At 37.9% G+C, this 15,741-nt stretch overlaps 1 protein-coding gene across 7 annotated transcripts in view; it reads right to left on the bottom strand.

Moving 5' to 3' along the window:
* Positions 1–15,741, bottom strand: part of ephb2b (eph receptor B2b) — a 134,951-nt gene that overhangs the window by 11,175 nt on the left and 108,035 nt on the right. Inside the window, exons 6-11 of one of the 7 annotated variants that reach the window (XM_008409108.2) lie at positions 10,517–10,641; positions 9,375–9,537; positions 7,369–7,477; positions 4,882–4,949; positions 3,162–3,284; positions 2,756–3,003 (exon numbers count right to left, since the gene is read on the bottom strand). In XM_008409108.2, the coding sequence (XP_008407330.1) occupies positions 2,756–3,003; positions 3,162–3,284; positions 4,882–4,949; positions 7,369–7,477; positions 9,375–9,537; positions 10,517–10,641 (836 nt within the window). Of the gene's footprint in view, positions 1–2,755; positions 3,004–3,161; positions 3,285–4,285; positions 4,780–4,881; positions 4,950–6,876; positions 7,197–7,368; positions 7,478–9,374; positions 9,538–10,516; positions 10,642–15,741 lie in introns of those variants that run through there. The other 6 variants (XM_008409109.2, XM_017304894.1, XM_008409111.2 and 3 more) reach the window with 6 other exon arrangements.

Raw genomic sequence — 15,741 nt, 5'->3', positions numbered from 1 at the left:
AAATTCATACAACCTATTTCTCTTTCTAACATTTTACTCCTCATTAGCTGAGTGGATAACTCTCATCATGCCAAGCTGCCCATCCTTGTGTAACACAGCAATTAAACAGGATGTATTATTCATGAAACCTTTCTCACACATACACACTAGCACCTAATCTAAAAGCCATCTTGGCATATACTTTAATTGGACCAAATCCCCATATGTGATTTGGGTCAAGTCAGGGGAAAGACATACCCCTAAATAATGTCAGTAAAGGTCTTGTTTGAGTTTCAAGAAATAACTCATGGAAGTCTGGAGTTCATTCTGTTTATTTTCTAAGCTTATAGGTGGCTCAAGATTCAGTCCCAGCTATGATCTCTCAATCCCCGCTCCATTTCCTTAGCTTGTTTTTTCTACAGCAGTTAAGCCAAACCTTCAGCAGGCAGCTCAGTAGTCTCTACTGCCGCTGTTGCAAACAAACAACCATCAATTGCTCTAAAAGATACAAATCATGTTCAGAGGCTTTGACACTGTCAGCAGCTGTTGGCAAACTGTCACTATTGGGTGCTACAAAGCTTTACTGTTGTTTTCAAAACAAGTGGGCTGTCAAATATGTTTAACATGCATCTACATATACAGAAAAACAGCTTTCACTGCAAGATCAGATTCCCCTTGCACACCAAAAAAAAAAAACAAACTGATCCTTTGCCTCTCTGAGGTCGGAGGCAGAATGCAAATAAAGGCTCTGAGTGTGAACCCAGGCTCAGCGGTGCGCTGACAGGGGTTTTTATGTTGAATTCGGGATGATGGCTTTGATGTAGTCTTGGAGGAGGAAGTTAATACTGACAACTTGGGATGGTTGTCAGTGGTAAAGACAGTGTTTAGGCATCTTAAGCCTACAGTGAAATTGAATTTTAAAGTAAAAAAAAAAAAAAAAAAACTTTTCTAAACGCCTGATTTCTAAATGTGTTGTTTATACACACACAGCTTACTGTTTTATGAAACACATTTAAAAGTATTACGGTATTTCATAGACATACACCTTACAAGCTGGCAACTTTTTCACAGTGGACCCTGATTTTTGCCCACCCAATTTTGGAGATGGGCACTCACTCACCTAATTGGTGAAACCTTTTAGGTATCACCAAATAATAGACTATTATCCACATCTGCTTTTGTCATCACAAATGTCTTCAGTCTACTAAAGTGTATTTATTCTTTTAAAATAATCTTTAACTGAGGATTGCTCTGGCTTTATTCATGAGCATGACTTTCACCTGTTGCTTGGTCATTTTAAACCAGTGTTTTCCAAACATTCCAGTTTCTAACCCAGTATATAACCCACTAATAACTGGCTTAAGATTATAAATTTAGATGATAACATAATTAAAGACGGTGATAATAAAAGCAAACCAGCCTCATAAACCACTACACTATGTTGAATAATTTGTTTCGGCTGTTTTTAACCTTCTGAAAGGATTTTGTCAAAAATATGCATTATTAGAAATATTCTTTGCATTTATTTTTATTGCAGGAAATTATCTAAAGAACCCCATCTTTTGAATATCATAAACCACAGATGAGTCAGAGCCCCAACATTTGGAAACACCTTCTCTTGACATGTTTGGATATAAAATGTAAAGAATCAGCACACAAAATGTGTACAATGTCTTTCTTCACAGTGAATGAACCCATTTATGAATCATGGAGTCCATTCAGGTATTTCTCTGTACATTGTCTTTGCACATTAAAAAAGCCCATTTAAAAGCTGTTGAATATCAGGTATCTCAAATTAACACTCTTTTAGAAAACACCATATATCATGAGCCCCCGTTATTTGTACACTGCTCTGTTCATTCACTTAAAAAGGCGACAGCATCAAATAGAGTAGAAGCAAGCATGCAAAACCATCAGAACAAAAGACTTGATTTGATTCTGCAACTATCCCAACACAGTTAGTGATGGGCTGTGTAATATGTCATCCTATAGTGGTTTCATGTTTAAACATATGACATTTATTTTAAGTCTTGAAAAGTATCAGAATTATTTAACGTGGGACGTAAATGGAGCGTTCCACATAACGTCCCTCGCCGGGGAGATTGTGAAAATTAAAAAATCCAATGAACTCATGAGCACTTTATATTTCATGTCAGGGAGCAGAAGACAAAAAATAATTAGAATTTCATAAGCATCCATGCGTGGTGCTGCATAATAAGCAGCGAGCCCAAGAGTGACAACAATTCTTCGCTCCACCTGACAAGACACTTTATGAAACAGAGCACAGTAAAGACTGACAGAAAATATTATTGAGAGATGGGTTAAAAATGAGCATTTGCAATTGAGTACAATAACTCTCCGCTGGTAATAAGGAGCTACTACGGTAAAATTACCTCCAGCATTTGAATATGATTAATCTTTATTATGCGAGTTGTTGAATTGTTTTCTAGATATTAGTATGCTGTATGCGGAGCAGGACTGATTGCCTCTTGTCAGCTTTTGACAGATAGTTTGAATTTATCTCAAGAGTTGTTTAGTGAAGTAGAATGTGCGAGACAGAGTTGTCATAAACTTATTATGCTGAGATCATTGAATCATCTCTTTTATTCTCGTCAAAGCACAGGCTTTGAACAGAGACCTCCAAGCTTCAAAGGAGGCAGTTTTTGAGGCCAACACTGTTGTTAGAGCTATCATTACTCTGTAGAGCTGTAAAATTGTTAGTAGTAAAAGTAAAAGCATAAAAACTGCTATAGGGGAACATTTTCTGGTTTCTTACTCTCAGGAAGGTATCAAGGGATCCATTCTCCATGAATTCAGTGATGATCATTACAGGACTGCTCTTGGTAACCACTCCTTCAAGATGAATGACGTTAGGATGGTCAAACTGACCCATGATGCTGGCCTCGCTCAGGAAGTCTCTCCGTTGCTTTTCCGTATAGCCAGACTTCAGGGTCTTTATGGCCACAAACATCTCTCTTTTTCCTGGGAGCTTTAAGTTGCCGCTGCACACTTCCCCAAACTCCCCTGTTAAAAAGCAACATGGAAAATAGATCAATTTATAATTCCCCCATAATTAAATGTGCAACTAGAAATATGCAACACCTATATCAACTGCACCCACTGTAAATAGCTTTGGAAAATGCTTCATTCCAATCATGTTTCACTGAGATTTTTTTCCTTACCTGCACCAATGACCTGTTCAATCTTCACGCAGGATATATCAATCTCCTTGGCAAACTCCCTCACTGCCTCATTTGGGTCCTCGTACGTGAATGGATCAATGTAAATCTTCATTCCTGGAGACACTTGGAAGACAGGAAAGAGCCACTATAATATTTAATTGATGTGGTCATGTTAGCAGACCTGTGGGCCAGACAGTCAAATGCAGTGAGATACAGCAATAATTCATTCATGTTCCATTTCCAATGTCCTGTGCAATTATGGGATTTTTTTTTCTAAGACATAAAGGTAATGAAGGCTGGAAGATGGAGGAGGTACTGTAATTACAAACGGTGGTTATGACAAGTACCTTATGGCCACTGTGTGTGGTTGTTCAGTCAGCAAGGACATGGCACCTTCAGTCATCTTATCTGTGATTTAGCGGGTTAATATATATATCATCTCCAGTGAGCCACAGTGCCATTAACACTCAGGAGAGGAACCAGGGTCCTGTATTGGCATCGCTCAACTCCACCTCTAGAAATAAATTGGCTGTCCTAAGCTGAAATGCCAGGTAAATTGGCTTAAGGTGGCCTTTAAGTGTGTGGAGACTTAAGTGTCCTGAGTTTTAAATCCGATTATACTGCACATACCTCCACATCAGACCTGAGGCCATCTGAATGGATGCACAACTCACACATGGTCGGCTGCAGTGCAAGAATAGCATGCACACTGCCTCAAAACCTGGCAGACTGCAGCGAGAAAACATGCTGCAGAAATGGAACAGATGGAAAAGATCTTACCCGGTGCAACCCCCCATTACTAAAGCCCACAATCTCTTCTCAAGCTGAAGCACGGTTCAAAAGACCACCTTCCTTTAATGGCAAAGACCACCATAAACAAGGGCAAAAGCCTGAACTGCGAGTGGTGTGAGAACAGGATGCACACAAGACACGTTGGCTTCTGATAATATCTGTGAAATAGCCAGCTATTTACTGGCACACTCTTGACTGTAGCTAAAACTGGAGTCCTTTGCACAGCCTGACTGAATTCTGCTGAGAAAGTTATTATCTTATGGGTGAAACTGACTTACTAAAGAGGAGAGTGCTGAGACAAAAGTGCTGAGACAAAATTACACAATTGTATAAATTCAACAGTTAAAAAAAAAAAAAGATCTATTAATGGGGCCAGACGGAAATATCTTTCTTACAAAATTATCCATACATTAACGTCGCCAAAACTCTACACGCTTTCTGAACTAYAAGAGGKAAGAAAATCATTGAGTAACTCCACTTATTCACCAAATTCCTTTGAAATTTTTGACAATAGCAAATGACTCATGTACATTAGTATTCTAACGTCCTTTAACATAAGTGAAGACTGACCTATTTCTAACATAATGGAATTAGTTGACTATGAAATGTGATGCCTGGAACACACAGCTGAACACGGATCTTGTTGTTAAGTCTACACCCTAAGTGAGCAGAATCAAATAATGGGAAAGATTTCACAAAGGTGCAGGCCGGGGTAGTGAACGGCCGCTGTGCAGGGTCCGCAGACAAGGACAGCAGCAAGCAAGGTGGTAGCCATGGAGACAGGTGTGTGAGGCTGTTGCGCGCTGGACGGGTGCCACAGGGATAACTGCGTGACATGGGAGTCATAGATACAGGTGTGTCTAATCCTGGAGCGAAGCTGTTGGTGAGAGTGAGCGGAGATGAGCGGCGGTGGTGGTGGTTTACTCACTGTGGCCGCTGGTGTAGTGCTGCAGTTTGTCTGTGTATTCTGAATCACCCCTGTCAAAGCCACGCCTCCTGGGAAAAAGACAAAGAACTCTAGCTCTGGCTCGGAGAGAGGGAGTAAGGAGGGGGAGAACACATGAATCAAACACCCCCAGGTGTAGCTAAGCTGGAGATAAATCAGCTAAAACCAGAATAGAGGGTAGAAAAGGGGTTTTTTGTTTTGTTTCATTGCTGCACAGAAGAAGGCATTCACACCAGCATACCACACAAACATAACTAGATCTTTCTTTTTAGAACCTGCTTGGTTTTAGTCAATGTATCGCTGTGGTAATTATTGTATATTTAATACATAATTTCCTTTTTTTCCCCACAATATGTATGTATGTTTACATACATACATATTGTGGGGAAAAATATGTATGTATGTTTACATACATACATATTGTATGTATGTACAATACATACATACTCTGTCTACAGACAGAATATTAAAAACTATTTACTGGTGTATGTCAGCGAATTAGATTATTTAAAAATAATCTAATTCGCTGATTTATTTAAAAATAAATGTATTTATATTTTTTTATGACTTGAACTTTATTGATTTTCCAACAAAAAATATACCCTAATTTCACACTTAGCATATTATAATTTAGCATCAGCTAAACAATGTTTAGTCCTTGTGGATTCTTCAGGCCAATACAGTTAACTGAAATTACATGAGCAAAAAAAACCCAACATAATAATATATAAATAAAATAAATAAATAATAATAAAAGAAAATTACAGTGAAAATAGAGAAAAAAGACAACTGATAAAACATCAACTGAACATAGATATAAACAATATAACATAAAATAACACTGCCCTATAACCCCGATACATTCAGATAATTACAGCATTACCGTAAATTCCTCTAAAAAATAATATATAAATAAAATAAATAATAATTGTGCATAAGACTGACATGACACTGTCGTAAACATGACATAACATCTGTCATGAACATGAACGAGTCTTTATGAATGTTTATGACAGTTGTCATGAAGTGTCATTTGGTAAATCATGACACTTTTAATGCAAAGTTCCTCTAAAAGTTGAATTAAAAGTCAATTAAAAGTGCCAACTTTGCATGATTTTGTAAATAATGACAATTTAATGCAAAGTTGGCATTTTTAATAGCCTTTCAATGCAACTTTTAAAAGTGTCATTATTTACCGAATGACACTTCATGACAACAGTCATAAACATTCATAAAGACTTCTTTATGGTAATGATAAGTGTTATGTCATGTTTATGACAGTGTCATGTCAGTCTTATGCACACCCCTTAAAATAAAGTGTTACCAAAAATTACAGTGAAAATAGAGAAAAAAGACAAGACGCATAAACATCAACTGAACATAGACATACACAATATAACATAAAATAACCCTGACCTATAACCCCATATTTATATTTAATATTCAAAAAGTGAAAATCATATACTAACTTAATTTTGCACAGATTGATATTTTTAACATTTGTATTTGTGCACATTTTGATAATTATGGCTTGTAGCTAAAATAAATATCAAAAAATTCAAAAAATGACATTAAGAACTAATTTTTAAAGTATATGTTTAATGTTGAAACCTGCACAATTAAGAAGACTGTTGATTTACAGTTTCCCAGGATGCAGTTGTTAAGAGTATACACAACGTAATTGCTAAAGAAGCTGGCTGTTCACAAAATGGCGCATTTTAGCATTTGCATGAAAAGTTCAGTGGAAGAAAAACGTGATAGAAAAAAATCCACAAGCAACATGGATAACTGTAACCTTGTTAGGATCGTAACTGCGTCTTTTATTGTTTTTATGAAAGCTATTAAAAAATGTCTATTAAAGACTAAAACTGCAACCGAATCAGTTTATGCTAAATATAATGTTTGCTCATAGATAACATCCTTCTTTGTAGATTTTTAATATTTTTTTAAATAACTCTTAAATAACTCAATTTGAAAAGCAGACCTTTTCAAATTGTCTTTCCAACACAATCTTTATTATGTCACTTTGAAACCATAACCTAAGACACCGGGTTACTGCATATGTAAACGCCTCGGGGAAATCTGCAGCAGTAACACTGAAAGGTTGAGGAATTTATTTTGCACATACTTTTCAGACTTAGAAATGCTGCACAGGTGCAGACCTGCACTGTCAATATGACTGGCCCAAGTGGGAACTGAAATCCAAGCCAGAATACATGAACATTTAATACTTCTGCAACTGAAGTATCCGCAGAGCTTTAATTTTTAAACACCAAGACTTTTAAATGTACCGAATACTTTTGAACCAAGGTAGTTTTATTTGTCCAACAAAAATGCAGAGGGAAAAGAGAAGAGAAAAAAAAAAGAAGAGAAAACGACAAAAAGTGAAAAAGATCACACAAACCGAAAAGTAAAGTGGCATTTTTAGCCATGTTTTTTTAAGACTTTTACATGGCAGAATGGACTCACCGGTTACAAACGATGATGATGACCACCAGAGCAATGAGAAAAACCAACCCAGCAGCTGCTGAACCAATGATGAGTGGAAGTTTCTCCTGAATGCTTGTGTTGTATTCCTCTATAAAAGAAGGAACACAGAGATAAGCTTAATTCCATGCATGCACATACACACAGTCACACAGATCCACAAGCTGAAACATATGGGAAAGCATCTGAGCCTCTGCAGTGGGTGGCAGACAGGCATACGGCTGGGTGAACCATTGAGCATCTTGGCATCACTGCTGGCTGCACACAACATTTTACAAACCGCATCGAATGTGCTCCGATGCTGCAGATATGGACAAATCATCTGGCAGAAAGTGTGTGAAGTGAAGGGGGAAGAGAGCATATTTGGATGAAAAGCAGACTGGTCACACAGCCAGGAATGAGAAGCTTGTGACTAAATGGGCACACAGAGACAGAGAAAGCTTTTTTGTTTGAGAGCCATATAAATTTTTTTAATTATTTTTAAAATATTTTATATGGGATTTAAATGATCAATTCAATGCAACTAACTAAACTTAATAAAATGTTCATAATGATATTGCTTCCGGAAAAACTTCATCTGTCCTCTCTGTTCCTACTTTGCCAGAACTGTTGAGTTTTTTTTTATTTTTTATGTTTGTAGAACTGTTCTTCACTGTAAACTGTATCAGCAGCATTTTTCATGCAACTCAAAATCACTTTTAAGTGGAAGTTGAACACAGTTAGCATTGTACACCCTCTGTTTACAAAATATTTCCAGTTCTGAGTCAGTCTGATATTTTGTGTGTGCTGGGATCTGTGTGCGCGGCAGCATCACGAATGTTCCTGTGAGAGTTCAGGCTAATGATGGCTCTAGGCTCTGCAGGCTGATGGAAATGAGATGTTCAGAGGGGAATACCCAGACATAGCTCTAACATTAACCTACTTGACTGATGTTTACTAAATGTAAGCCATGTTTTAGATAACAAGACAAATTCAATCTGATCTCTAACCCAATGGTTGTTGTAAAAAAAAAAATTAAAAATATTATTAGTGCTTGATCTAATTATTCAAATCACATAATAACATAATATGATAAACAGCACTATAAAAAAATATTTATCCCTTACATATTCATTCTGCTTTTGCTTTTTTTGTCAGATTCACACATTTCAGACCAACAGGCAAATTTCAGACAACGATAAAGAGAGTAACAGAAACATATCAGACTTTCACTTCTTAAGCTAGGAAAGCTGTGCAATCCGGCCTGACCAAGTGTGAAAAAGTAATTACCCCCTTGATAAATTATGCATCACATTTGATTGACAACAATTTTGAAAAGCTGAGTTCCATTTTGCTAGCCACACCAAGGAACACATACTTCTAGACCAGATAAGCCAGAAATGAATTATACAGAACCTGTCTGACAACATGAAGCAGGCAAAAAGAAATAAAAAAGCCACATCCTATGCAAAACAAAAACAAAAAAACAAACTGAAGCAGCTCAGCAAGTCAATGTCTGAATGGTTTGTGTGCAGTGGGTCATATTTGCTGTGATATTAAACACTGTATGACCAAACCTGTTATACCTACAGTTTTATCGTCAGGTTTGGGTCTTACAGGATCATTTATTAGATTAAGGGGGCAAATTCTATTCACACACAACAAAATTTGCTTTTTCTTATTTTGATTTTATTACCTCAAATGACCTTATTACATATTTGAAAACAGTTTATTTTTTTTTCTTATTTATGTTATCTTTTTTTATTGGAATTTGATGTAAGTATAACAAAAAGAAAAATAAAACATACAAGAAATCTATCACTTCACAAATACTTATTTACAGCAGAGTAATTGTTTTAGAGTACTTGTGCTTTTTCCAACACATAATGCGTCCTTCTCAGTCCTGCAGCTGTCTGAAATCTTACTGCCCTACCCGGTGTGTTGAAAAGCCAAGCATGAAAGGTGATAAGAACTCTGCGTGCTGCGGTGAGCATTGGCTGAATTCTCACCCTCCGTCATGGTCTGGAAGTACAGTTTGCCACTGTAGCGTCCAAACCCAGCTACAGTGCGGGCCCGGACCTGGAACACATAGATGCTCCCAGACTTGAGGCCACGGATGACTGCCGTGTTGGTCTGGCTTCTGATGGTGGTAAAGTTATACTCTGATTGATCCTGGGGGCAAAAAAAAAAATCAGTAAGTTTCAGTGGACAATTAGGAAATAGTTCAATTGCATAAGATAATTAATTTCAAATGCTCAATAATACAATTGTACATTAGAGGCCCGAGCTAATGGTAGAACTCACATTTAAGGTATTTTTTTTAAACAACTAAAAGAATTAGTTTTTATTATGAAGGGAAACACTGAGAGGCTGCTGTTAGGAAAGTAGACTGGGTGGCAGTTTGAGGTCAGGTGGATCCTCTGAGCTACATGTGATGATCAGAGCTATATTCCACTGCCATACTTTCCCTCTCCAGAATGTTGACATGTTAAGAGAGCAGAGACTGGGACATTTTTAGCGGCTTCCTTCAATACGCTTCTCGGCATACACTTCTGAGTCACAACAGGAGCTGGGACAATTGTTTTGACAGCTCTCTCCAGCAGTGTCAGTAAGAGGAATGATAGTCAAAAGGCAAGCAACAGACAAAAGCTTGAGAAACTACATACGTGCTTCTCCTTGTGTGTTTTCTTATTAACTGACATGCTGGAGTACACACACATTTGCATCTGTGAGGGTTCTTTTGAGAAAGTATGCTGATTTGGAGGAGCTTGCCCCTCAAAAAACTATTTTTACATCAGTCAGCGAACCATTGTTTCAACCACAAGTCTCAGCACATCAATCCCCACCGGCCCTGCTGCGGGGCTGAGTGTGTTTTTTTCTTTCCCAGTGACTGACCGTGATTGTAATTGGAGGAGAACAAGCAGAGGTTCGAAGCGATATTCAGAAGCTACATGCCTCCAAGGATCTGCTGCTAAGCAATTGAGCGAAGAGAATTCACATTTAAAATACAGTAACGAAACGATTCAGCTCTTAACAAACTAACACTATATTTAGCTTGATAAGAATAAAAATAAAATACACAGTCTGTGTTTTATGTTCAACAATGACTGGATGAAGCATTTGTAATATGTACTTTAATGGCCAAGAGTACCTTTTCATAATACTGTAGTTCATAGTCCAGGATGACACCATTTGGCTGATCTGGCTGAGACCAGGAGAGGGTGATGCTGTCCACAGTACGGCTGACCTGGTGCATTATAGACACAGTAGATGGAGCTGTGAAGACACAAAAGCAGAGTGTTTCCTGAAAATTAAAAAGTACAATCAGCTTAAACTGCACAGTCACACTTAGATAATCTATCTCAAATTCAATCTCATAACCAAACAGAGTTCTGGAATGCTCTAAGCCCATAAAGTCTACAACATATAATAATGTGTAGGCTCCAGCTGGAGCATCAAGGGTAGAAATTAGGCTTACAAGTCACAACAGTGGCAGAACCACATAAACAGGCACATGGGACTTCCCGATGTGAAATGTGACTTTGATGAGATGAATATATGCTTATCATGGTGATAACAGAGTGCTTTCCTCTAATATTATTCAAAAAACACCAGACCACCATGTAAAGGAAAGTGGATCTTGTTATTTTACACACACACACACACGCACACGCACGCACACACACACACACACACGCACACACACACCTAACGCACCCCCACACACGCACACACACACACACACATGCAAAAACAAGCAAACAAAACAAAAACCACAAAACAGTACCATAAAAGCCAAAAACAAATACATTTTTGTGTTGATTAGGAGAACTCTCATTTAAACGTTATGCTGATTTGCTTTTTAGCCCAAAAGAACATCATCCAATAGGATTGGTAAACTAATAAAGTCAAAAGAGTTGCATATTTTAAAATATTTCTGGGACTAAAAAAGAATCCTAACCACTGTGTAAGAAGCAACCACAGCACTGTCAAACTCTATTAAAGTCATTTTTAAAATATTTATGAATTTACACATCTTAAGATATTTTTAATTGTACATTATTAATGAATAGATCATTACTGTAAAATACAAACACAAGCTAATTTTTATAGACTAAAAATAAAAAGTTTTTTTTTTAGGTTGAACATCATTAATTTATTGTACTCGTTTTATTTTGTCAAATATGAATGTGAACTAATTTTTACAAAAATGAAAACTTTTTTTTTTGTTTTTAGGTTATTTATGCAACTATTAATATTTATTAGAGTCTTATTTTGTCATAATCAAAAAACAATACTTGCTAGAAAACATCATCATGGGTGGTCTTCTATAGTCTTACATAGCCGAGTGACCTTAAATATTGTCAGGTCAGACAGAGGCGTGATCACCCCAAGTTGTCCAGCAGCCATTATGATTAGTTCAGGGTGCCACAGGTCAACTTAAAGCTAAGAGAAGCTGAGGATAAAAAGCTCCGTCTGGGAAGCTTGGCAAGGCCTGTAGACCTCAATGTCTGAGCCTCCCTCTGTGTGTGAATGAGTAGGGTGGGTTGAGGTGTCAGGGAAGGAGGGGTATTGGGCAAAATTTATGTACACCGAGCCCCACGCTCATCAGTTTCAGGCCCATGCAACTCACACACACTGCCCTCAGCCAGCAACACAGTGACTCCCCTGAGTCCAAGCAATAAAGTCAGAAGTCTCTCCCTCGGCACGCGTTCTCTGTTGAAAATCCATTGACTGGAAAACTACAACTACCACGCCTCTATAATATAGGGCTGTGAAGTTGCAAGAGTGTGGTTGTTATATAATTATCTATAAATTATGCACATGATTTTTAAAATACCACCATGTAAAGGAAAGTGGATCTTTCATAAACTGACTACATACAAGTATTGGAAGAAAATGTGTCCTTAAGTCGTGTAAAGAAGGAAAAGAAAAGGAAGTTATTTAAGTAACCACAGTGACTCAGATCTAATAATAAAACATCTGTCATCAAAACGTTGCGTGTCCTTCCACTAAAACAAAAGCCTCCGTCTAGCATAATAAATTGTGATCTCACATAAAAGAGGCTGGAAAGTCACTGAGTATGTTATGTGCAGCTGCCGGAAAATAATAAACTGAGACTCTGTTATTCATTTTAGCGAAACACTCTCACCAAGATACCCTGTAACTCTTTAGTGTTTGGCATGGTGCTCCAATCCAGGAGCCAGAGGTACAGCAATGTTTACAGTGTGCAGTCAGGACACCAGCCTGAGGAATCTCGTCCGTCTCAAACTACTCCCCAGTTTGTTTGCAGTCACAAACGACAACCTAATAAGGCAAACAGTTACTCAAAAGGGAACTCACGAGTATCCCATTACGGATGCACATATATTCAAGACGGCCACATGGCCTTTTCCTGCATAGCATTTCCATTAAACGCACGGAGCAGCCATGCCCAGAAACTTGATACAGGACTGGAGAAACAAAGGCAGCTCATGTATTCATGTACAGAAGGATGGACACATGCCAGCATTAAAAAAAAACCTGTTGGAGGAGAACATTGTGGTTTGTTTTTGTCAATGGACAACTTCCAGTTAGACCAAGTGGCAGTTGACATGTCTGGCCTCAAAGAAAGCATAGACAGCAAAGGGAGAGTCAATTAAATGAGGATATGGCTAATATGAGGCAAATACTGCACACAGAAGTAAAGTGTTGAGACATTAGGCAAGTAGAGAAAAAAACTAAGATGTTTGAAATATAAAACCAGCCGTGCTGCATATTTTAAGGTAATTCAGTACATGCACTTCAAGCTAAATTGATGTTTCACCAATTGAGTGTGGAATGCATTGGCATGCCGAGACGATGCTTCACCGAAGTGATTGCTTCAGGACTGATTCACATGTGAAAACTATTTTCTTACATCAAATTTATGAACCAATTCCACGCGTGTCTTTGGCACTTTAATTCTTCAAGCCTACCTAGATTCTTTTTTTCCGTATCTTAATCTGTAATTTTGAGGGTTAAGTAAATACTTGGTTTCCTGTGTGTAAACATAAGTCGTCAAATTATGCCACTAAACACATGTTGCAGTCATTTTAAGTCATTTTCTGTTGTTGCAGTAATCATTTCTAAATCATGAAGATTGTATTCACTTAAACGCAATTAGAAATTAAAACGGTGGTTGGAGAAACCTTGTTATTTACATACTGTAAGCCAATTCTATCAAGTCTGATCTTTTTCTCCTGAGTAACAGACAAATACTTTTCACTGACAGATTTATTCATAGGTTTTCTCAGTGAAGGCTCTAGTCATGCTTATAAAAGAAATGAAGCAGTTACAAAGACAAGGGCATGGATTGTAAGTTCACGTAATTAAATTAGATGGATGGATTGGAGAGAAAAATGGTGCGGTATTTTATGGTTTTTCACCAACACCACAAAACGTGAGCATGTGTATATTGTGCGTAGTTTTAACTGTGGACAGGCTGCGTCTACTTTTATTTTATTTTCAATAAATCACAACTTCTAAATAGCTCAACGCAAATAATGGTGGACAATCAAATCAAATAATGAATACGGGGTGGAATGACGCAGTATCAGGTTTCTTAATTGAACAAAGACGGGCAGCCCCAGCTGTTGTCAGAGAATTAGGTTTCAGACCCCACATTATTACCCCACACTGGATCTGATAGAAAAAACAGTCGCTCTGAGTCCACTCCAGAATGACACTCTGGCCTTGAACCAAGCTACTAGAACACAAAGGCTCTGTTTTGCTCCACATCTGCGATTGATGTTTTACTGCTATATCTGAGCACCTAATGGCATCCCTAATCAATTAAAGATGGAGTTTACGGGGATATTTCTGCTGATTAAAAACAGAGCCAATTTACAGAGACATTTTTCCGCTACCACACGTAGTACAAAAGTGGGGCTTTCATCCATCCAATTAATGTGTGTCTCTGTAATGTTATTTATATTGCTCTCGTTTAGTGGGCTTTTCCACTCTCTCTTTGAAGATCTCCTTGACTTGTAGTGTTTGGCCTCCAATAATAGGCACCGTTAAGAACATGATGGGCATCTTCATTAAGCAAAGCTGATAAAGAGGGACCACTGGGGGTGACTGGCAGCAAAGCATTTTGGACACACACTTACTGCACAAACTTCCAGGGGGAAAAAAAAGGAGTCCTAACTCGTGTCAATATCCACAAAATACACAACAGCTTTTATTAACAGAGAAGCGGGGGAGAACTATAGGTTTATTTCACACAGCTCACAGTCTGTACTATGTAATAAACTAAAATGTTGGAAACAAGAAGATATCTTGAAAACCTCAAACCTTTTTATGCCTGTGGATCAAATGCCACAGATAAATGTTTAAAGTCTTTTATCTGAATTTTTCTTACAACCCACTGTGTCTGCAACCATGTGGCTCTGATTTGATTAGACGTTCTGCTGCAAAGAGCAACGCTATGATTTGGGGAAGATGTGGGGAGGTTGCGAGAACAGGTCAGGCCTTGTAAATCCCTTTCCCTTTTCATTGTAAAAATCAGTTTTCCCGCAGAGCAAACTCTCACAAGAGGGCCTGAACCAGTTGGCCGTATACCATGCAGCCTCCCAAACTTGCAGCCACTGCTCCCCTCCTTCGAGCTTCTGACCATTTATGAGTTGCAGAGACATCTTACAGGGAGAGGCCCATATTTGCATGTACTTTTAGCATGCTGGCAGACATCCCCGTTTCCCCAGCTGCAAAGGATTGTGGGCTTCACATTTAAAAAGATTTTCCAATGCAGTAAAGTTACGAAAGTGAGATTTCAGTTGATCAAGCTTTAAACCAGCTGTATTGGAAGAGACTAGGGGCTCTAATACACTCATACAAACACCAAACTAATCCTAAATTGGGCTTGTTAGAGGTTTGAATTGTTTTCAGGGGCTACCAGTGGATGGGGTTTAAATGTAGGCCAACTAGTCAAATTTGTTGAAAAAGTAAATGCAATGCAGATTGGTGTAAAAGTAGAACATTTTGCAGAGGAAATTAAAAGCATTTATAGATTTTGAATAAATGTGGTTCTTTCTACAACTTTCCCAGAGTTTTAAAGGAGAAGCACCAGTCTTAAGAAAGGTGAAAAGACAGCAAATGGTAACTAGAAAATTCCTGCAGAAATTTTAAAGGGGCATGCCAAAGTGTGGCCGTCGGATTCTTAATAAAGCGTTCCGATGGTAAAAATTAGCAATCATGCTTAAGAAAGCTGCAGTGTACTCAATAACCTGCGGGGAGTCAGAAGCATGTTTTCTTAAGCTGTACTCGTACGGTAGTATGAGCATTTTTGCTCATTTTAGTATGTTGCATAAGCTAAAATGAGCCAAAATGCTAACAATAGCATGAATGAATAGCATGGCT

This window comes from Poecilia reticulata, linkage group LG5 (assembly GCF_000633615.1).
Source record: "Poecilia reticulata strain Guanapo linkage group LG5, Guppy_female_1.0+MT, whole genome shotgun sequence".
Taxonomy (NCBI): Eukaryota; Metazoa; Chordata; class Actinopteri; order Cyprinodontiformes; family Poeciliidae; genus Poecilia; species Poecilia reticulata.
This window is presented reverse-complemented; position numbering and strand designations above follow the sequence as displayed.